The sequence below is a fragment of the Pelecanus crispus genome, chromosome 5, assembly GCF_030463565.1.
Source record: "Pelecanus crispus isolate bPelCri1 chromosome 5, bPelCri1.pri, whole genome shotgun sequence".
In the NCBI taxonomy this organism is placed as follows: Eukaryota; Metazoa; Chordata; class Aves; order Pelecaniformes; family Pelecanidae; genus Pelecanus; species Pelecanus crispus.
In genome coordinates this window covers 50732509-50755509 of record NC_134647.1, presented here as the reverse complement: position 1 = coordinate 50755509, position 23001 = coordinate 50732509, and the positions used below count along the sequence as shown (strand labels likewise).

At 40.3% G+C, this 23001-nt stretch overlaps 2 protein-coding genes across 6 annotated transcripts in view; both read right to left on the bottom strand.

Annotated features, from left to right (window-relative positions):
- Positions 1–12212, bottom strand: part of EDEM3 (ER degradation enhancing alpha-mannosidase like protein 3) — a 31194-nt gene extending 18982 nt beyond the window's left edge. For 3 of the 5 annotated variants that reach the window (XM_075711713.1, XM_075711714.1, XM_075711715.1), the window contains exons 1-6: positions 12049–12212; positions 9732–9777; positions 5181–5281; positions 2528–2567; positions 945–1057; positions 67–220 (exon numbers count right to left, since the gene is read on the bottom strand). In XM_075711713.1, coding sequence (XP_075567828.1) covers positions 67–220; positions 945–1057; positions 2528–2567; positions 5181–5281; positions 9732–9777; positions 12049–12212 — 618 coding nt within the window. Of the gene's footprint in view, positions 1–66; positions 221–944; positions 1058–2527; positions 2568–5180; positions 5282–9731; positions 9778–12048 lie in introns of those variants that run through there. The other 2 variants (XM_075711716.1, XM_075711717.1) reach the window with 2 other exon arrangements.
- Positions 12213–15577: 3365 nt separating this feature from the next.
- Positions 15578–23001, bottom strand: part of NIBAN1 (niban apoptosis regulator 1) — a 67252-nt gene continuing 59828 nt past the window's right edge. Inside the window, exons 11-14 of the mRNA XM_075711196.1 lie at positions 21545–21655; positions 20827–20934; positions 18839–18950; positions 15578–17322 (exon numbers count right to left, since the gene is read on the bottom strand). Of these exons, the coding sequence (XP_075567311.1) occupies positions 15605–17322; positions 18839–18950; positions 20827–20934; positions 21545–21655 (2049 nt within the window). The 3' untranslated portion in view covers positions 15578–15604. The remainder of the gene's footprint in view (positions 17323–18838; positions 18951–20826; positions 20935–21544; positions 21656–23001) is intronic.

Here is a 23001-nt window from a genome sequence, read left to right as displayed (position 1 = left end):
ACAGAGATAAACCCAAAAATTTTGCTTACAGAAGTAATTCTGAATTGCAGAAACCAGAGAACTTACTCTTGGATAAGGGAGACCACTAGTGGTGTTAAAAGCAGGTAAAAGCTTGTAGCCTAGTTCCTTTGCCATGTGCAGAAGTTCACCGTTGTACCACTGCATATATTCACCTTTTTCTTTCAGCATAATCGCCACTGAATGCCCACCTAAGAGACCTCTAAACACAAGAAAAATTATCCACATCTCAATGGGTCTATTCATCTCAACAGTAATGCAGCAATTTCTACAATTTAGATGACTATGTAAGTAACCATGCTATGTTCACATGGCCCTAATTTTCAGAAATGCTGAGCAGATGCCACTCCAATTACAATCAATGTAAGCTGTCAGTATTTTGGAAGCAATTTTTATTGTTCAGGACTCGGTCCTAACCTATAGTTGAATCACTAATTCATCAATATAGACAGACAAAAATAACAACCAGCACCTCTAAAACTGCATATAATAGCTTAAAACTAACCTGCTTGGATCCTGCTTTGAACAGTAAGTTGGACTAGAGACCTCCAGAGGTCCTTTCCAACCTGAAATAATCTATTACTCTAAGTATTGAAATATTCTATCTGTTAAATCAAGTATTGAACAGTGTAATCTGTAAGACTGTTTCCCTTAAGAAAAAAACACTGCTACCTCAACACGTGTAGTATTTTTAATGAAAAAAAGCTATGCCTGCAGCAGTTAAGACAGGGGCCAACTTGATTCAGTACCACTGCATTGATTCCTGCCTAGCATTTTAAAACCTTTCTTAGGGCAGGTGTCAAGCTATGCTAACTGACAAAGGCAACTGTTTAAAATGAGGTGAAATAGCACAGAAAGGTACGCCTTAGGGACATTTAGCTAAGAACCACATTTTTAAGAGTTCTGAAAACATAGAAGTTACTCACCCAAGGACTCTTATGTTGGTTTCAAAGACAGACACAACTATGTCGTTATCTAAATTAACATCCTTTATTACTTTTTTTACAGCCTCTTCAAACTCTTTGCTTTTATTTAACACCTGGAATACAAATGTAACCAGGTGTTTAGATTCCAACATAGCTAATACAGTCACACTCAGGTGTGGAAGAACAAGTGCAATGAATTAAAAAAGAAAGCATTTAACATGCCTTAGATTGATATTCTGGTCCTGCAGGGGCATACTCTGATACAGTGCAAACAGACAGTAGCAGTATTATTTTTCTCATGAGACACGTGAAAACAAATAAAAGCTGCACGCAAAGAATAAAGTCACTGAGAACGTACCTAAACTATTACCGAGGGATTTATTTGTCGGTTCCTTCCCCTACTCCCACCCCATGACTGTAGTGCAACAGGACTCAGTGGGCTGCAGGCTGTGCTGGCAGAGTGGGCAAAGACCAGCCTGCTCCGATGCCTCTGATTTCACAGAAGCCTCCTATCCACGGACCAAGGAGCCACATCCTAAGGTCAGTGAATCGTCCCAGCAGTCTCCCTCCTCCCAACAGTTTTTTCCTTGTGCCTGAAGAACAGCTCAGGCATTTCCTACAGATTTTCTTTCACACTGACTTTCTTTTAGTTCAACTGATCTTTGAGAATCTTTGTGACTTATCCAATTAGTTATCGTAAGTGCCTTTAAATTCCACAAGTGTTAATCCTGCTCTAAGACAAGAAAACAATAAATAAACCACAATAATCCATTTGAGTGTCTGGTAAAGACTGGGAGTTCCAGACTCCACATTTTCAACATTTGTGGTCCCGATTCAAAAAAGCCAAGAGTCATCCCACAGCACATCATAAAAAGGGAACGTCTGTGAGAGAAAGAGCATTATATGATTCACACACCAAATCAGTGCAGTAAGGATTTTCAAAACTTTATAGATTTACCTGTAGATGTGAATGGCCAAAAATTCCTGATTTCTGAGCTCTATCTTACAATGACAAAATATGTCAAAGGGATTGAAATCTAACAAAAAGTAGTTTATTAATGATTGGAATCTTTTAATAAGAGACGTAACATAAAAAGTTTGGCAACATTTCCAGTCAAACATGTCCAGGGTTGCATTTTTTTAACATATATTTAAGTGCCCACAAATTCATCCATGAAATGTGTACATACAATTTAAAAACATAAATAATTCAGTAAGTATTAACAGGTGTTCACCTATAAGTCAGCATGTTGCTTTAGACTATAATGGGAAGCAAACTCACAACTCACATACTTTTTTTTTTTTATGTTAGAGCCCAAGAAAAAGAAGAGAAGAAAGCATCAATGAAGTGTGAAAGAACTGTTCTAATTTTCTTTTTGCAACAAACCCCAAACACCACCATCGCAGCACTTGGAAGTTCTTACAAGCAAGAGCGACTTCAAACAGATAGCCAGAGATCAAATGTGAAGAAAAATTAGTATTTTTTAATGTATAATTTAACAAAATAGAAATCTAAAACCAAGTCTGAGCATCAGAAGACAATCCTTTTGTTTTATCAAAGTTTATCAATAGATTAGACTTACCACAAGAGTGTCCAAGGTATCAATCAAGGTCAGTGAAAATCTATGAAGCAAAATTTAAAATAGATTTACTATAGACCTGTACGTGTAGAAATTAAGTAATTTTTAATAGTAACCAATACAGTGGAAGAAACTAAATTCTCACAGACCACTAGCTGCTAAAGAATCAGTTGTACACAATATGCTTAATAACAGAATACCCTACTAAGTTTCTTCCCTTTGTCAGTGACCAGAATAGGAGCTGACGGAAACAAACAATGATTATAAAGATACCTTTATTTACTGCAAAACTTTCAAACTTCTTGTAAGCAAATTAAATTTTTATTTCTAGTCTCCAATCAAATCTACTAAGAAACCCAGCGGACTCGTCTAAAGTCTTTTTCCAATCTCTTTTTTTTCTTTTTCAAAAAAACAAAGAATGTTGACTTATTATGTGTAATAATTTATTATGTGTAAAAATTTAGCAAGATCAAAAATCATTCCAAGCTAAATTTCTCCTACCAGAAACTGTTCCAGTTTCCTACTTCAGAAAAAGCTACAATTTGTTGCAGTCAAACTCAGTGTTAAAATTAGTGGTGAAAGACTAAAGAAAGTGCTGGTTTTTTGTTGTGAAACTTCTATGTGGGATATAACGGAACAGGAAAAGGACTAATAAAGGGCAGCAAGAGGGGGCTGAAGGTACGTAGCAGCTTCTGTACTAGGAACAAGTGAACAGACTAGTGCTCTTCAGCCTGCAAAAGCAAAACCTTAAGTGTCATTATACGCAGATTTTAAAATTACACGCGGCATGAAGAAAGTGAATGCGAATCTGCTATTCACTGTTTCTCACAGTAAGTTTCACCTGATGCCATCCAGCACTAGCAAGTGGCAGGCATGAAATAAAGAACTAGTTATTCCATTAAAAGAGAACATCAAGTCAGATCCATACTGTTTGAAACAGGAATATCACAGTAAGGCTTGTCCTGTTCATATATTCTTCCCTTGGCCCGTTCTAGTACGCACCAAGCTGAGAGGACTTTTAGCCTAACCCAGTAAAATTGCTCTTATGTTAAGAAACACACACCACACATAGAATAGAATTTACAGAATATGATGGTATTAAAATCGGAAATTTTGGAAACAGTTACAACTGCCTATTAAAGAACCAGCATCAAGAATTTAAGTAAGTGCCCAATGCTTGAGAACCTGTAGGCAACCAGTGACTGTGCACAGAGCGTAACTAAGATTCTAATTAAGTGGTCATATATTATAATTTTCTTTAATTTGTAAAGATATAAGGGTGTCCTGTGAATGTCATTCTACAAGAGAAAGATTAACTAGTGGCTATGCACAACTGCATAACAAATACACAACTTTTTCCATAAAAAAAAAGGAGGGGGGAGATTATGCACTGCATAGCTATAGAGGAGGCTGGTATGCAAGTATACTCCTTAGCCCTCCAGGGAAACAGAACTGACCTAGCTGTCTCACCCTGTCATTTTATGATTGCAAAGGCTTGTATAGAACATGACTGATGAGCCAACTGGCCAGAAAAAGGATTATATAAGAAATCTGATTAATAATACAGCTGATTACTAGGAACAGGAAAAAAGCATGTATACAGAAAAAAAAAACCTACTTACACTATTCAAAGCACCTAAGGGGCTGAAAGGTATTTTTACTCAAATGATAGTATGTTACTATATAAAAAAAGGTCATTAAAAAGAATGCATGACCAGGATTAAACATACATTTTCTTGACACTTCTTTCTCATCAGTCATCTCTCTCAATACCTCCAAGGCAGCAGGCTTATATAGGAATCTCTAAACTAAGGAACTTTTGTAGATAACAAAAGATAACCATAACAAAAATAACATTCCTTGTGAATAAAAATCAATTACAAACACATTTAGAGTAATTCAACTTTGTCTTTGATCATTCAATTTAACATGGAGAAAAAACAGTCCTTAAATTTACATTTTGTCAGCCAAAGGATCAGTACTTTGTATTATAAGCTATCTTAAAAGGAAGTATGTGGAATTTCCCTGTCTGAAATAACATTTTATACTTTGGCAAAGGCCTCAGGCTACCACACACTTGATAATCATTTGACTAATTATGTTTTCAGAGAGCTTTCTAATAAAAAAAAGCATTTTAAATATCATTTGAGGCCAGCATAACGGATAACAGTTTACTGTTCTGTGCAGCTGATAATTAACCCTTATAACCCCTATTTAACAGTCAAATTTATTAATACCATAAATGTCAGCTCACACTTGGAAGGCTTTCCTATGGAAAATATTTGGAGAATGATTAACACACACACACACACACACACACACACCAATCTTTGAATCTTATTCACTGGTCAATTTTCTTTTTCTGATTAAGGTACAATTTCACATCAGTTAACATCATAGGAGGAAATGATAAAAGTAAGTATTTCTGCCTAACTTGCAAGAAGTTCACAATTACAGCTTTCTTTCCAATTGATTCCTCCCAGCCCCCATAAGAGAACTTATGAGACAAATTACAGATTCATCTGCACCCATAGAATCTTTTTCAACAAATTTGAGTTTGTGGCCACGTCAACTGAAGAAACAAGTTTTATGGGCTGCAAATTTTACTTAGCTTCCTAGATGTTTACATGAGACAGTAACAATTTCAAACACTAACTTTCCCAAGGCATCATCCACATCCCCTCGACTTGGTTCCTGACCCCGTACTCGTCCACGACAAGTTAAAGGCATGAGTTCATCAGCTGGATATGCATGCTCCTGTAGGGAAACAAAACAAGGGAGTAAGTTATAACTGTTACAGCCATTTCAGCAAATCCTCAGAGCTTGTCAAAAGGAAGCCCAGTTATGCTGTACTTCAGAAAAACTGCATGACAAACACAGAATCTTTGAGGTGGGAAGGGACCTCTAGAGGTCATCTTGTCCAACCCCTCTGCTCAACCAGGGCCACCTAGACCCAGTTGCCCAGTACCATGCCCAGACAGCTTTTGAATATCTCCAAGGAAGGAGACTCCGCAATCTCTGTGGGCAACCTATGCCAGTACTCAGTCACCTTTACAGTAGAAAAGTGTTTCCTGGTGTTCAGAAGGAACCTCCCGTGTTTCAGTTTGGGCCTGTCACCTCCAGTCTTGTCACTGGGCACCACTGAGAAGAGCCTGGCTCCATCTTTAAAGCCTTCCTTCAGGTATTTAGCTACATTGATAAGATCTCCCCTGAGCCTTCTCTTCTCCAGGCTGAACAGCCCTAGCTCTCTCAGCCTTTCCCCATAGGAAAGATGCTCCAGTTTCTTCATCACCTTTGTGGCCCTTTGTTGGACTCTCTCCAGTATGTCTACATCTCTCTTGTACTGGGGAGGCCAGAACTGGACACAGTACTCCAGGTGTGGCCTCACCCGTGCTGAGTAGAGGGGAAGGATCACCTCCCTCAACCTGCTGGCAATGTTTTACCTAATGCAGCCCAGGATACTATTAGCCACCTTTGCTGCAAGGGCACATTGCTGGCTCGTGGTCAACTTGGTGTCCACCAGGACCCCCAGGGTCCTCTTCTGCAAAGCTGCTTTCCAGCTGGGTGTCTGGAAATGATTAAACTGTGAACAGAGCAACAGGACAACTTTCTCCTCCTCTCCCTCTCTCTCTAACCTCCCAGAGAAGTATGGAACAACTAATGGCACATCCAAAGAAAACCCCACCAATTAACTTGAATAGTTAGTTACGTGCTTTCTGCAACAAGGTGCATATGACACTTCTTGTAATGTTTCTTAGGCGGAAGTTATCATCTCAAAGGTGAGTTTAAAACCTAAACCTAATGCAGGCATTATCCAGTAGCTGATATTTCACAGAGAAATTAGTGGGAATTAGACTTTAAAGTCACTTTGGAACGTTTCCAAATGAACGTAAGTGACTCAGGGTCACAAACAGTGACAGATAAGAGAACTCACTCAGAAGGTAAAATAATAAATTGGTAAATCACTACACAAGGCATAACAAAAGATAACATTCACAAGAAAAGCTTACCAAGACTGAGCCTTTTACAAATATAATATTTTTTTTTTTTTTAGGAGAGAGAGACATCGCTAGATTTTTTTGGAAAAGCAACAGTTACTTTCCGTATTACTAGAAAAAGCACTCTGCGAAGCAAGCTGTATTGTAATATTATTTCTTGCCAGTCAGGCAGAAATAACAGGAGTGGCACCATTGCCTAAGTCAAGTACACAGAATGAAATGCCTGTTCCTATTCCCTCTCAAGTCAATGCAAGTTTTGTAGGTTTAAACTACCACCAAAATGGGATATCAAATGAAACAGACACAAATTTAAAATTCATCATTGTGCAATAGGAGAAGTTTACTGAAAAATTTTCAGAGTGGCCACTGACATTCAGAAAGATGAATTTTAAATATATCTAATTTCAACAAACATGCATGAAATTGCCTCTCCATTGGAAGCCCAATACAAGTGATTTGGGATAGAGCTTCTCTCTTTTGATTTCATCAGGAAACTGGCTGCTGTACTGTGCTCTCCAATCCTGCTTTTAGTCAAGAACTAACATGTGGCAGGATGAAAAAGTTCAATTACTGCACTGAAACTGCAAGTAAACACATTCAAAGTCTTTCCAAATATATGGTACAAAAAATAATCTATATTCAAATGTGAAATAGAGAGGAAAAGAAGGAACATTCTTCTATAAATAAACAGCTCTTACAGCAACTTCTTTTGAAACTGATGTTTTGTTTCCCTGTCTACCACCCCCCCAAGTATTTTGGTCTTTGCACGACTCTTTGTTCTCCTCAAGTTCAAATACAAAAGCCAGAATCTAGATCATTTTAACACAGCTCAGATGTTTCTGAATATCTGGGCAAAGTATTCAGAAGAACAGATTAAAGTAGTACATGACAAAAGCATTGTCAAAACTAAGATCTCTGGCTTAAATCATGGAGAAAAAAGGTGATAAAAATTCTGGAGAAAATGGACTTTCAGTCTTACAAAATCATAAAGACCTAGAAGCATTTTGAAAAATAAAAGTTCACTTATTTTCTGTCTAGTGCAGGAAACATTACTGGCTCAAGTGATTTCCCAACTTGTAACTTCTTCCCTTTCAAGTAACGTCAAAGGAAGGTAGCAAGAGCCATTAAATATAAAACATGGCACAATTGTTACAGTAAAATACTTCTGGAAAACATAATACAAATGGAGCTCAACAGATACTCTGGAATTTCTACACATTCTGACCGAACAGATGATCATATTGCCTAATGTCAGGACTGTAAATTCAGGGCAGCACAGTACTTGAATAATGAAAAAAGATGCATTGCTACTAGTGCTGTAAACCAACAAATACCGACTGGCCTCAAGTGACTGACAGTTTCACATATTCTTTCTGAGTCAAGAAGAAAAAAAATCCTGATTATTACAAATACTGCTGAAGGACTGAAAAAACCCAGCAGCTTTTTACTCAAAGCTCCTGTTAACAACTGAAAAAAAAAAAAAAAAAAAAAACGCAAACACAAGGGAGTTCCTCCTTGCATGCAAACATGAATTTTCAGTCTTCTAAATACGCAAGTCTAAAACACATATTAATAGAAACAGAAAATCAAAACTTTTCAGCTGGCTGTTTCAAAAGCAGCTGCAAAAATACTTAATTCTCTTGCTGTCAGAATCAAGACTGATACCTAATCTTTTCTTCAACTTTAAACAAACAAGTCATATTTCTCTGTTTGTTTAGTGCTCCAGCATACGTGGCAAGTAAATATCCTTTTGGCTTCAAAGTTTCCAGGATAGCTGAAGTCATTCTTCTCTTTCATCCAGAATTTTCTTGCTTCAGACGTAGCAAGACACTTACCAGTTTCCAATTTATCACACAATGAACAGTAGGAGCACAGATCCTTTCTACCAGCACATAACATTTTATCCAATTTTGCCAAATATGTAATGGTTTTTACTTCAGAATGCCATGGGAAACCCAAGTCAAGTGTTTTTCATGGAACCAGGTCCCAAGTAACTAGTTACAAATTATCACCAAAAAGCCTGATGTTTGTTAAACTGCTAAGGTGCCAAAAGCAAGAGCTAATGTTAAAAAGAAAAACTACACCCACTTTGAAAATACTTTTACTTGGCTTTCTATCCATTAATTCTGTAACTCTTGTATACTGTATAAACTTGTAACTCACAAGGTTTTAAGCTTGTATTATACATATTAAAGCGTTAAACCATAATACAGAAAAATGGACACATGTGGCAAGGTACTGTCAAGAGACAGCAGTTTGTCCTGCAGGAACTGGTGCAACTTGAGAGAGGGGTTTCTGCAACAGCCACAAAGAATGTACAAAAAGATTGTTAATGTAAACTCAGTAAGAATGCATCTTTTATATTTATCTTATTCATATTTATAGTATCTCCTTGGAAGTGTATTACTTATACTATACTTGCAAGTAATTATTACTCAAGGAAAGTCAGTCCACCCTAAGCAATTCTTTACTCTTAAACATATCTAAACTAAGCTAACATATTTCAAGGTTGATTAGAGTACAGAATGGCTCACATATCCAGAACATGAAGACACCTGCACAGAAAATCACAGGTGATATTAAAAGAGATCATAGCAAACGTGGCTCATTGTCATATGACAGTCACGTACTCAGAAGAGGCTATAACGCGTAGATATGACATCAGATTCCCTTTTTGTTCTCCTTTGTTTTACAAACAGTGTTTGTTTGTGAAAGCTACCAAACTGCATCTAACATATCTCACCTCAGAAGAAATACTGTACATAAATTTTACCTACAAAGTAAGTGAGATCAATTTATATTCTCTGGAATCAGATGACTACAGACGGCTCTTCAGTTTCCTTTTCCTAGTATTTTTAGGAGTCTGGAATTTCAAACCAAATACTTGACCAAAGATGAAAACTGTTCATAGCTTGATGTGAGATAAACTGGTTTGAGAAAGATCAGGCACAGACTAACAGAGTTACTACTAGCAATTCCTAGCCTTCCATTCTGAAAGCCATCATAACCCTCCTGACACTGTTCTTCCTGAAAGTAACATTTGTTCATTTCTTTTTAAAGGCTATACAGGTGCTCTTATTTATTTTAGCTTTGTTTTTGCCCCTACCTCCCTGCTATTCCTCTAGAACGTCATGTACTGTAGGTTGCTTTCTCTCCCAGATCAGCAATAACAACTCCGAGAAAATCAGACAAACAAGTATTTTACTTACCATGTAATTGCTATATGCATGATCAAACATTTCAAGCACTTGGTTTCTAGAAAAGAAAAAAGAAAAAGCATTAGTGGTCTGCCTCACAATGGCCTTTAACACACCATCTTAGAACGGCAAGATGTATTACACTTTAGTATCTGCATTATCAGTAACAGGTCCTCTACTAATGTACTCTACTCAAGTAAATGAAACATAGCATAATAATTTTTCCTAATTTGGCTACTTCTGTTCACTGCAGAAAGGAAAGACTGTTTCTTCACCTGACATGAAATTAAGTATTTGGAGATCTCTTTTAACCTCCTGTGCTTCCCCTTAAAGAGCTGTAGATGTCACCAACACACTAAAGCTAGAGATGGGCCACATTCCATGCTCAGCAAAAAAGGGTAAATAGAATTACAGTCTGCTTGTAATCACCAATACTAAAACCAACTGACACAGCATAAATTCCAGCCCGTTATTCAGAAAAGGACCATAAGTTATGAAGCACATCTCTTCCTTGCATTAGAAGTCCTGGCAAGCAAATACTAAAGAAAACCCTTGTAGATACATTTATTTTACATGTTTGGACAGCAGTCAAGGTGAGAAATGCTACTGTAATGAAAAAGCACTGGTTTTTTTGAGAGACAGCACTACTTCCAATCATTCCTAACTGTTTCACTGGGGAGCCCTGCAAGGCAAAAGAGCATGCTAATTTCTAAGCTACTATCAACATAATTCACAATCTCTACCGATAAGACTGCACATAAAAGAGACAGGAGCACCACAATTATATTCTAAATATCTGATTTAGTTCAATGACTTGGAAATTTAAGAAGTAGTTTTAACTCATCAAATGCATTAAGTCATCAAAAGAGCAGAGTATGATGTTTTTTTCAGGTACTTCACAGTCTGCAATTCTGGGATCCCTTGCAGTAGACAAAACCCCAGGGTTTGGCACACAAGTGCCATGTCCAGATGAACTAAGCATGCAATACTGTTCAGTGATGTAGCATACAGAAAGCTTCTTAAAACATTTATTTCTCTACATGCAACTTACATTTACAGGGCATTTGCTGAAAGAATTTCCACAACTGACATGATCTTGTCATTAAATAAATACAGAGATTACCTTCTGTTATTCAGAAGTGACCCGGCTTGGTGCCCCCAAATACAAACTGTGGCAAGACATTATTTGCACATGCCTGGGACATCAGATGATACCGTGAGTGCAAGTTATGAATGCAAAAAATTTAAAACCAATTGGTGAATGAAATTTAACTCCTTATGTAGTCACATGAAGAAAACATACAAAACATTATACAGACAAAGTACCTTGAGAACCCAAGATGGAAAACCCCAGTAACTGTAAACACCATCAGAGTTAATTGATAACAACTTATATCTAATGATTAATAACCATGAGAATATCCAGAGCATTTCTCCAGCAGACTTTTTGCATCATTATTCTGACCAGTAGATGGGAAGAGGATGATGATGAAACTGCCCCAGTAATATACTAAGATCACGACATGCTTGATTACATATTTGTCTAAAAAAAAAATCCTACTCTATGCAGCACAATACATTGCCACTTATACTGTAATCTTTATCCTTCATCTAAAAACTATACCAAAAGAGAATGAGCTTCTTACATGTACATGCACAGGGCACCAATATAGTTTACCTTATACACAGGAACTAGGCAAGAACACATGTAACCATTTAACTTTTTTATGACTCCCAGACACTCACATGCTGCAGAGGCATAGCCATAACTAGACCAACTGACTATAGATTTAGATTTACCTTTGATCACTTTTACCCATAATTACACACAACCACTGGCTGCAACCTTCAAGACTGGAGCTCCCAAGCCTATGGCAGAAGGGTTTGACCCCACAATTGCAGAGGCAATAAGGGGCTGCCTGACTCAAATAGCCATGGCGACCTGACTCGAAATACCAGCCCGGCTCTGGCATGCACACCTCAAACATTGATGGGAGACCGATGCCACGCATCTCGCAGAGTCTTCCGTGGGGGAAAGGGAGGGACAGGAGAGACGTTCCCGAGGCTCTACCGGGTGAGGGGCACACTCGCACCCGTGAAGCCCAACCCAACCCCACTCCCCGGGGCAGCGCAGATGCCCCCGCCCCAGCACGGCGAAGGCCCGGTGAGCAGCGAGGGGCCGCCGGTGCACCGCAAAGCCACCGCGGGCGGCGGGCTCGGCCCGGGCCCCGCCGGCCTCCGCCCCGGCCGCACAGGGCTCCGGCAGCCCCGAGGGCGACCCGGCGCCGCCGTCGTTTCCCCCTCACTCCCAGCCCGGCCCGTCGCTCACCCCAACCGGCGCTTCTCCTCCTTGCTCATGGCCCCAGCGCCTGGAGCGGCCGCCAGCACGGAGGAGGCGGAGAGCAGGCCAAGGGCCAGGAGCTTCCACGGCCTCCTCCAGCGGGGCCCCCGGTCGCCGCCGCCGCCGCCCTGGCAGCCCGCAGCTCCGCTCATGGCCGCGGCCGCCTGCCCGCTGCCGCTAGGCCCGGCTCCGGCCCATCCCGCCCGCTGCCCGCCCCTCGCGGCGCGGCAGCCGCGGCTCCTAGCGCCGACGCGCAGGCGGAAGGGACCGGCCCTCCGCTTTCCTGTGGCGTAGCCAAGGAAACCGCCTCGCTCCGCCACTTCCGGGTCCCCCCGCACGCGCCGCCCCGGCGGGCCAATAGGAACGGGACAGGAGTGCCGTCAGTTGCGGCGGGGGGTGGGGGAAGCGCGCGGGCCACGTGACGGCGGTAGCACCCCCGGGCGAGAGGGCGACGTGGACAAAAGGAGGGGCGGGGGGGGGGGGTGGTGTGGTGTGTGGAGCGGTGCGCGGGCGCGGTGGCGCCGAACTACAACTCCCGGCATGCAGCAGCGCGCGCGGCCTGCGCCCCGCCGGAAGGGGCGGGCCGGTGCCCGCCGGGATCTGTAGTTCGCGGTCCCTGAGGAGAGGGGCAACGGCCGGCTGCTGCCGGGGGGCCGCCCCCAGCTGGCGGAACAGCGGCCCTCGGCCGGGGGGAGCCTGCGGCAAGCGAGGAGACTTCGCTCGCTCCCCAGCAGCCGCCCGAAGGGCGAGGTTTTTTTCATGCAAAACCCCCAAATTAAATTATCACACACACAGAACCAACCTCCCAGCGATGGAAGGGAAGAGCTGCTTTTATTTTCCTTGGCAAGCGTTTTTACAAAGTTACAAGCAAGATGCAATGTGTTTCATACCCTGTCCCTTAAAACTGGCAACCCCGTGAAATAAAACAGCGGTAGCGTCCCCCGGCCCGCTCCCCTCAAGGCACCGCAGCGCTCCCAACTCTCTTCCCTCCAGGCGGTGAAAGGCGATTGATTTTTGTTCCTAGTTTGCAAGAGAAATAACTCATTCCAGGTTAAGTGTAGGAAATTCCAAGAAAGCGACAAAAATTACTGACTTGGCGGATTACTATAATTTCTGATCAGCAGTCCAACATAACCTTGCAGATTGCTGACCTCTAAATTGCGGTCACCGCTACCCAAGTCAGATTCAAGACAAGAAAAATGCTACTCGCTATCCATTTGCAAACACCTGAATGTACAGAAAACGTCCACAAAGGCAAAAAATTGGTCCCCTAGCCATGAGGAACTTCAATTTAAATTGCAGAACAAGGCAATGTACAGGCTAAATCTTCCCCGTTCTTTCCCATCCTACTTAGGAAAAAACACATATGCTGAGCATCTGTATTTGACAACTCAATTCTTTACTATTACAGGAAAATGTTACCCAGATTTAAGCCTGCCATAAAAATAACCACAAAATGACTATGATGGGAATGTTACGCTAAATACTTTCTGTACAGATGTATCTAATCCATACCAGTCATAAACAGCTTTTGTAGGACACTGCAACCTTTTTCACAGACAGTAACCATCGCTGTCCTGCTAGTCCTCTTTCATACAAAACACCATATTAAAAAACGTCATGTCCCCTAATTTTAGCATGGCTAAAAAAGACTGCTGCTGCTTAACTGTAAAGCACATGTTATAAATTTGAAGTTACTTAATGTTCAGTACCAATTAGAAATAACTAATGATTAGCAAAAAAAAAAAAAGTAGCTGACCATGAAATAACTAATGATTTGTAAAAAAAATTGGCTGACAGTGGTTTGTGTGTTTACAAATTAGTATTTTTGCATGAAATATAAGGAGGAAACGAGTCAAAGTACTTTTGCAAGGAAAACATCTGTGACCTTAATCTTTGTATACCATAGTACGGCTTCTGGAGTAAATAGGAGTTGCATTTATTTTACAGTAGTCACGTTGCAGTTGGTCCAGTTATTCAACAATATTCCTTGCTTATAAAGTAGTATTTGCCTGTTCGTCTAGTGTCAATTCTTTGTTAGTATTCTAGAGTATTTTGATCACATTAAACAATAGACTTTGCACATTTTTTTTGAAGTTAAATGCCAACAAGTATTATGCTCTTGGACTTTGTTATTTCTTCCCATGTCATTATGGGTGTAAATCCTGCAGTCCTTACTGTATTTATCATTAATCTTTGCTGTCCTGTACTGTATTATATTTATTCAGAAACAGTCTGAAACGCCAGGCCAAATTTTTAAGGTGCTTTAAACTGACCTCTAAAGTCTTGATCTCTAAAGCCCAATTTATTAAAATACTATTTTTCGTTTCCAAGCTTTTCTGCGCAGTCTTTAAATTGTGCATGCAAATAATGCATATAAGCAACTTTGTGCATAGATCATGATTTGATACGGATGATAATATGCCAGCTATGAAAGCAATAGGTCTCATTTTAATAACTGCTTTTGAAATGTGATTCTGCCCTCCAAAATCTAAGCACATGTGAATAACCTTTGGCTGCTTTTTGCTTCAGTTAACATCTGTATTAGAAATTATATGCAATGATTATGATATTTCACAATGATTGCAATTTATGATATAGTCTATGCACCTAAAAAGGCCTACAGAACTGAGTAACTTTAAAGTCAGTAAGAATGGGAATGGCAGGACTTTTAATATTCTGTATTAGATAGCTGTAAGTGAATATATTTTATGGTGGGAAGTAAAACAGAGAGATGCTGCCTAATGGTTATAGTTATTGTAAACATTCTCATCTTTCCCTTCCATAAAACAAAACAAAATAAAATAGCCATAAAGTGCTCTGGAAGGCTAAATAACCTAGAAGTGCAGAGTGGGACTGAGAAACCTGCTCCCATATTTTCCCCATTTTAAATATAGCAATAAGAGAAAAAAAAAAATCAGAACACTTGCTTGTCTTTAATATCCGTCAAAATTTTAAAATAATTAAGCAATCAGTTTGCAGAGTTTGCATAGAGTGTGGCTTTTGAGCAACCTACTAAATTAACTACTTGGTTCTGCTCAACTACTAAAAGTTTTATTTATTTCCCGTATACTGCATGCAAATACTAAAAGCATCCTTGAATAGCAATGTATGTACCAACCACCTAAGAATCATAACAGTACTTGTCAAAACCATGCATTTAAAAATCACGAGCTACTCTCCTGCTAAAACACCTAAGAACAGTTAAGTTGTTAAAATAACTTTATAGTTGGGGGTGAGTTGCTTTTAAAGCGTTCAGTGGTCACATTTTCAGACTTTCTCTATAACCATGAAAGGTAGCAAATTTTAAGCGAAAGATGAGGTTCCCCAACAGTAACCTGGTTTTAAACAGTGAGGGCTTTAACTGAAAAGAAACCTATCACCCATCACTCAGGAAGGGATCCATGCTGAAACTGCAAGAGCTGGTGATACCACAACAGCCCAAAAGCCCATTTCCTCTAGCCCCAACCCAAGCAAGTATTCACAATTAAACAGCGATTACTGGAGTAAATAAATCCTGCAGGGCTGGGCTGAAAAACACTTCTTAATCTTCAGAGTTTTGCTGTGCATAACTATCTTCTCTGTTTTCTTCTGTGAAAATATCTTTTACTTCTGCACTTTTTATTTCCGTGTGTGAAGATGATTCATCTTCTGGCTTCCCTTCGCCCTCACCAGCTTCCGTATCTCCTCTGACCTCTACGGCGCTAACATCGCCCTGCTCCAGCACCGAAGAAACTAGCACATCTAGCAGTCCTGTTCTTGGGTTTTCTGTATCCAAAATGGGCACTTGCGTTGTGTCTCCATTTTCAGCAGGATTATGAGAAAAGCTCTCAGTCCCCACCTCCACTGGGACGGCATGGCTATTCCCTTCTCCTCCTTCCTCCCCATCTAATATTTTGCCTTCAGACACATTTTCAGTGTGTTCCTCTGGCTGCAATCTATCACTTTGGCAGCTTCCCACACCTGTGTACCAAACGCTTTGCTTGATATCCACCCCTGCCTTTGCCTCCTGAGGCATATCTGAGCTTTCCACCAGCCATTCTGCTTGTGCCATAGTGCAGGCCCTCTTGGACACATTCTCTAAATTTGTACCATCTGTCCCCAAACTAGACGATGGTTGGTGCTCCTTGAACTCCATGCATTCTGCTGCATCTTTATTCATCATTGTCTGGCTCACTTGGATTTCTGCTGCAGCCATTTTGCTCAACTCATTGTTCCCTTTATTGTGCTCCTGCAACTTTAATAGCTCACCTTCACAAATCTCCTCTATGTTCTCAACGGGAGTATCTGTTGGTATCTCAACCGTTACCATGAGCAAACTCCTTATCTCATTCACATCATCAGGGGATTTACAGCTCTTTTCTTCTGACTTGCTTTCTTTTTCAGGATTGTCCCCAAACCCTCCTTTCCCTGTGTTTTCATCCTGGGAAATAACCCTTGTCTCAGTACTCACTCCTTGGTCATTGCTTTCTTTTTTACTATCCTCTTCAAACCCTGTTCCTACTGCATTTTCACTCTGAGATAATTCTTTTTCTACCTTGATTTTCTTTTCTGCATTCCCTAAAATCTCTGTTTCTGCTACATTATCATGTGGGGAAGTCAGCTTTATCTCAGCAACTTCTTCCTGTACTTTGTTTTCTTTTTCAGTGCCACCAACAAACGCAGTGTCTGTTGCTGTTTGACTCTCAGAAGTTACCTTTTCCTCCACTGATCCTTCATGTACCTTAAGTTCTTTTTCAGCTCTGGCTCCAAAATCTTTCACTGCAGTTTCAGTCCCAAGAGCTACTTCTTCCTCCACAGCTTCTTGTTGTGTCTTAAGCTCTTTCTCAGTGTTGACTAGACACTCTGCTTTCACCGTGTCTTCTTTCTCCAAAACGATTCTTTCCTCTGCAACTTCTTGTTTTGTAAGGGTAGCTGGAAGGGATTCCTGTATTTCACTGATGTCTGTAATGACCACTTCTTCACTTCCGCTTGCCCAATCACCAGCCGTATTAATAGAAGCGACTGCCTCTTTGTCTGATGATTTTCTATCATCAGCATCCTTCTCCCAAGAAATTTTTTCTGTCACAATGAGTGTTTCGTCACTTTGAGTTTCAGGGTCTGACATCTCGGCTTGGGCGGCAGAAGGCTTCTTTGCAGGAGTGGTTTGAGCTGATCCTGAAGGGGTCTTCAGGTCTGTTAAGCTGGACACACTTTCACAGGGCAAATTCAAGTTATCTTCAAAGAGGTTGTGTTTCTTCATAACAGCAGCTTCTTTTATCACTAAATAAAAACAGAAAGATCAAACTGTTTCTGAAAGACTGATAGAGGTACCTTGAAAAAGGTACACCATTTTCCTGAGTTTCTAATGTCATACATTTTGATATTACAGACATTTGATATTCGTTTTCAACTTGCTTTTTTAGTTTACATTTCTTTGGGGTGGTGAGGATTTTATCTGTTCCAAATAATGGAACTTCAATATTGACCTGAGCATTGCTGTAATAGAAAACTACCAGAGAACCTACAATGCACAAAGGTAATGTTTCAATGCAGAACTATTTACACTGAATATATGAACAGAAGTGTGCTTGTTACATTAATTATTATACTGATATTTTTGAACAGGAGTGCCAAAGAGGAGATATTAAAACTTATTGTGCAATACAGAAGCTTGTCTTTTATCTAGGGTTGTCCTGGTTTCGGCTGGGATAGAGTTATTTTTCCTCCTAGTAGCAGGCATAGTGCTGTGTTTTGGATTTAGTAGGACAAGAATGTTTATAACACGCTGATGTTTTTAGTTGTTGCTAAGCACTGCTTAGGCTAGTCAAGGACTTTTCAGCTTCCCATGCTCTGCCAGGTACACAAGAAACTGGGAGGGGGCACAGCCAGAAGACTTGATCCAAACTGACCAAAGGGCTATTCCATACCATATGACGTCATGCTCAGTATATAAACTGGCAGGGGTTGGCCAGGGGGCAGCGATCGCTGCTTGGGAACTGTCTGGGTATCGGTCGGCGGGTGGTGAGCAATTGCATTGTGCATCACTTGCTTTGTATATTATTATTGTTATTATCATTATTATATTGTTATTATTATCATTACTATTTTACTTTATTTCAATTATTAAACTGTTCTTATCTCAACCCAGGAGTGTTTCTCATTCTTACTCCTCCAATTCTCTCCCCCATCCTGGGGGTAGGGGGAGTGAGCGAGCGGCTGCGTGGTGCTTAGTTGCTGGCTGGGGCTAAACCACGACAAGGGTACAGACAGACAGACAGGTCCAGAGAGATACAAGTATTTTATATATCTACATATGCCATCAAGAATAGTTTTGTTTTCTGACACAAAAGCAGAGAGTTTTGCAGGGAGTACTGCACTGGCATCAGTGATTTACTGGAAACTGCATCCAGCAGTACATTTCATTTGGGGAAATTAATTTTCACTGCCATTAGATATCACCAAGTCTTTGCAAACGAGCATAGTTTCACTCCTTGGCCCAGGGAATCAAGATAAAATGAAGCTGGCATAATTACATTTTGTTAGAAATAGGCTTGTGCCAAGCTATCACTTGGGAGTTTGCCAGGTCTAGTAAAGTTGCCCCAAAATTCAGATTTTAGGGCTTGCCACACATCTTTAGTGAGCTAAATGAAAACACCGTAGCATTGTAACCAGCAGTCTTTGGGAAGGTGGGACCTGGATCTGAAACAGCCAGGTTAGGACTCTGGGAAGCTCTGAAGCAAGAGCTCACTGGCCAACAGCTGAAATGTTATTACTGTCACCTCAAGAAAGTTCTCACCTTTCAGGGTTTCTTCAAGCAGTGTCTGATACAAAATCTCTTCATACACATTCTCTACTTGGATCACGCTACTGTAATCAGCAAAAATGAACTGCTCATATTTCTGCAGCTCCTGTGCAGACACAAAGAAAGGAACAGATATATAAAAATGAGAGATTCTGAGAGTCCTGCTTCAACAGAGCACCTTGGAGATGCCATCTGGCAGGTCTTGCAATGCTCCTTGCTGGCTCTTGAGGTCAACTATTTGATCTATGACTAAATGAACTATGTATGCTCACAATTTATTATGCACTTATCAAACAGTATTCCTGTGCTGCAATTACATTTAAAAGCACTATAGATCATTGCCATCTGCACTATAGTAAACAATTCTGAAATAAATAGCTGGTGAGGAAATGCCTCACTCACTGTTTGTCCAAGGAGGCAAATCCATGGTGAGCATAGGAGATACGGGGTTTGGTTTTGGTTTTCTAATAGGTAAGTAACATTTTTAGCTTACCGATTTATATGCAATAGGCTGTCTAGACAATAATTGAGTCATTATCACTAAGCAACTGCTTGGTGGTCTATAAAAAGTAAATCAAGTGACCTCTACCCACTTCGAGAAGAGGCATCTATATGCAAACATCTGGAAACACCTTTCACACATTCCAAACACCTTGTACCTGGTTTTCAGGTAAAAGGTCAAGACTTGACTGGGCATATCAAATGTGACACACATTTGCTTCTAGAGCTGGCTGCTCATTTCTGCAGAGTCACAAACACAAAAGACATGTGGGAAATTAAACAGAAAGGGCTTGTGGGAAGTTTGCAGCATGACTGCTTCCTCCGTCCTGTGTGACAGAGACACAATGTGGGACTCCATCCTCTCTACATATATTCAAGGTGATGAAATGCTTGCTCCTGTGCATAGACACCATATCTTGAAGGCACTGCTGACACTCTACAAGACACTATTATTTGGGGGATAGTAAAGAAAGTAGAGTGACATACAGAAGAGAGTGATTTTAAATATATTTTTGGAAGTTGTAAGTTTTAATAATCCATACTCAAAGACTTGCAAGCATAACTTGGCAGAACACTTGGTTTTAAACTTGGTTTTGGAACTGAAACAAGCTGGAGAGGATCAGCAAGAGCAGCACACCATGGTGAGAGCTTATAGCTTCAGGGATTTGATGAACATCAAGGGAAACAAAAGGGCAGAGAGGCCAGGGTAGCTTAGGGCAGTCATCTTTCAGCAGGTCCTGTGAAAATGCAAGAGGCTATGCATGGGCTTCAAGAAGGGTAAGCTTTTGAGCTAAGGTGAACAGCATTCCAAGTGGCTCCTGATGTGGCCAGACTGATAACAGCTCCACAAAACTCTGGTAGCCGCAATTGCTGAGTACTAACCTACCTGTATGATTAAAGGCAATAGAGAACGTCTCTGTATGTTTGTTTCCTGATTCCTGACGCAATTACTTCCATTCAGAATCACTGAAAGCAATTGCACGGCCTGTCTGCTTGCTGCTCCTGCTGCCCAAGCAGGCATTTGGCTTTGAAGGAGGTTGTCAGCAGAGGCTGTGTATGGTCACAGTCGTGCCTCTGGGTGCTGCTGAAGAGGAAAGTGCCCTCTCCCACGGACTGAATTTCAGCCCGCAGCAGGGCTGCTGAACACAAGGACAAGCTCATAACCTACAGTCGTAACTGTCAAGAGGAGTCCAGTTTGAGGGGACTTCAGATCTCTAGGGAAGAAATGAAACGGGGATGGGCAAAAGTCTGCAACTATCTTTGAGAAAGCAGGCTGTATATACAGTTTCCCATTTCCTGAAATCTTCATACTGCCACATCAGCCCACAAACTGGCAAATCTAAATGTCATTTGGCCAAGCAGGCAGCCAATCTGCATGACTCCCCAAGAGAAAACAGCTTTACAGATTTTAGGATTTACTGCCAAGGTGTTAATCCTTCCCTGCCTTTTATTATTGTTTTTTTCTAATCACAGAAACCTACTGGTTTGCACGTTGAAGCCAGTGTCTTTTGCATTGTGGGCAAAGTAATCTGTACCAGTGCTTCTTGAAATATCTTCTTCCGGATAGTGCTGCTGTCATAATCATATTGCTGTCAAAACAGACAAAAAGAAAAACAAGCCCAAATGTGTTTGGAGTTATTAATCACTCATAGGAGGAACTGGTTCTTGTTAACCTGTAACTGGTGACGGGTGAATCCCAAAGGATGCCACATCACGGGCACACTCAGGGGTTTGAATTCCCGTGCAGGTTATTCCAGCTTTTACAAAAATACTCTAAAACCTGTTTTTCTGGGATCTCTTTCCCTTCTTTTTTTTTCTACCTAGGTGAGAAACAGCCCCCTGATGCTCTCTCCCGGTATTTCAGCACTGCCTCTTCCAAGAGTAACTAATTATAGGGGCAGGCTAACTACAAAGCTAATAAAAAATTATTTACCCAGATCTACAGCATCATCTCCAGCTGATTTAACTGCAGTTAAAAGGACTGCACATGTAAATACTTTCACAAGTGTCTGCCCAGAACTAGGTTTACCCCCCTAAATGAGCAGGTTTGCTAAGTGCCACCAAATCAGTATTTCCAGCTGGATGGTAAGAGATACCTTCTTTCAAATACTGCAATAAATTCACATAAAATATATTCTCAGTTTCTGAAAAGGCAGAACCCAAGGTCTTCCTGTGCAAATGCTGCAACATCACATTTACCTTCAGTACTCTCAGCTTGACTTTTTCAATGGTTGTTGCAACTTTTGCTGAGTCTGCTTGGCGACTTGGAGAGAACAACTGCTGAAAAGTATAAACTGCATTTTCCATCAGCTAAAAACAATAATTAAAAAATCTGTTAAAGACTGGTAACATAAAATTCCTACATATGTAAAGAAGCATGATAAATGTAACTGTTAACTTAAATTGTATTTTTGAGAAGGTGAAACAGAGAAAGAATAACAGGCCTAAAATCAATAAATATTTCAAGTACTTTAAATGATTGTGGAAGAGGAAGACAAGCCTTGTTTAGTTTAGATTGCAACACTCGGTTTTGGAATGGGAAACCAGAAAGAAGATTATCTAATGCAAGAGAGTAAGAAAATGAAACTACCTCAACTTCTATCTTGAGTTTACAGGCGGGTCAACAGTAGGAAATCTGCTAACGTAACTAAACAAACAGTTATAGCAGCAAACTTACTCAGAGTAGATTCATTTATATTGTCCAAAAATTTTCTGCTGTATTTCAGTTCTCTGAAGGCTAACATGCACAGAAATGTTGCAATAAGTGAAAAAAAGTAAGCCTTCATATCATTATTATGCTATCAGAGCTTTCTGGTATAGATTTAATTTCATGTCACCATCCAAACTGCTGGTCACAAAGACAAAAAGTAGAATTGATCATCTATATATGAAGGCCACAGACAAAACTCATTATCCCTAATAAGACTCCCATTGACTCCTACCAGATTAAAATGGTCTTAATCACTAACACTGCAGATAATTTTTTAAAAAAGTAATTAATCAGTAGCTTTCCTTATAATACAAATAATTATCAGCAAAAATTGCACAGAGTGCAATAATTTCTCACAGAATTATGTTAGGCTGGCATTTGCCATATTTTCAGGTTATCCAGAGATTGATTAAAAATATTAAAACCCCTAGTCTGAAAAGATATTTCAGAAAAACAGTTCTGCAAGCAGTTATGTCCACTTAATGAGGTTTTGCCTTTTTTAGCTAAGTGTTTCCATGCAAATTTTACTATATTCTTATTGGAGAAGTACAGGGACATCCACAAGGAGGCTGTCCATGCTGCTGGGTCTTCTTTGCATCACATAGGACCATCCCAGTCGATATACATAGACAGCCATATACTATAGAGGACTTCTTGTAGTTTGTAAATGAATATGTCCATACTTATGGATAAGACGTGCTTTTAATTCCTCCTTGGCTAGTAATATTTTCATGAATGAAAATATGCAGTGACAAACGATGAAGGCTGATTTTTATAACTGACTTTGCAGATAATGTAGGATTGGACTATACAGACTGTATTTATAAATGGAAATGGAGATGATGGAGGTTTACTCAATTTGTGCGTGCATCAGAAGGCTGTACAGTAAAGGCATACGCACTGCAAGACCTTGGATACAAGAAAAAGACAGGATCAGTGTAGGGTT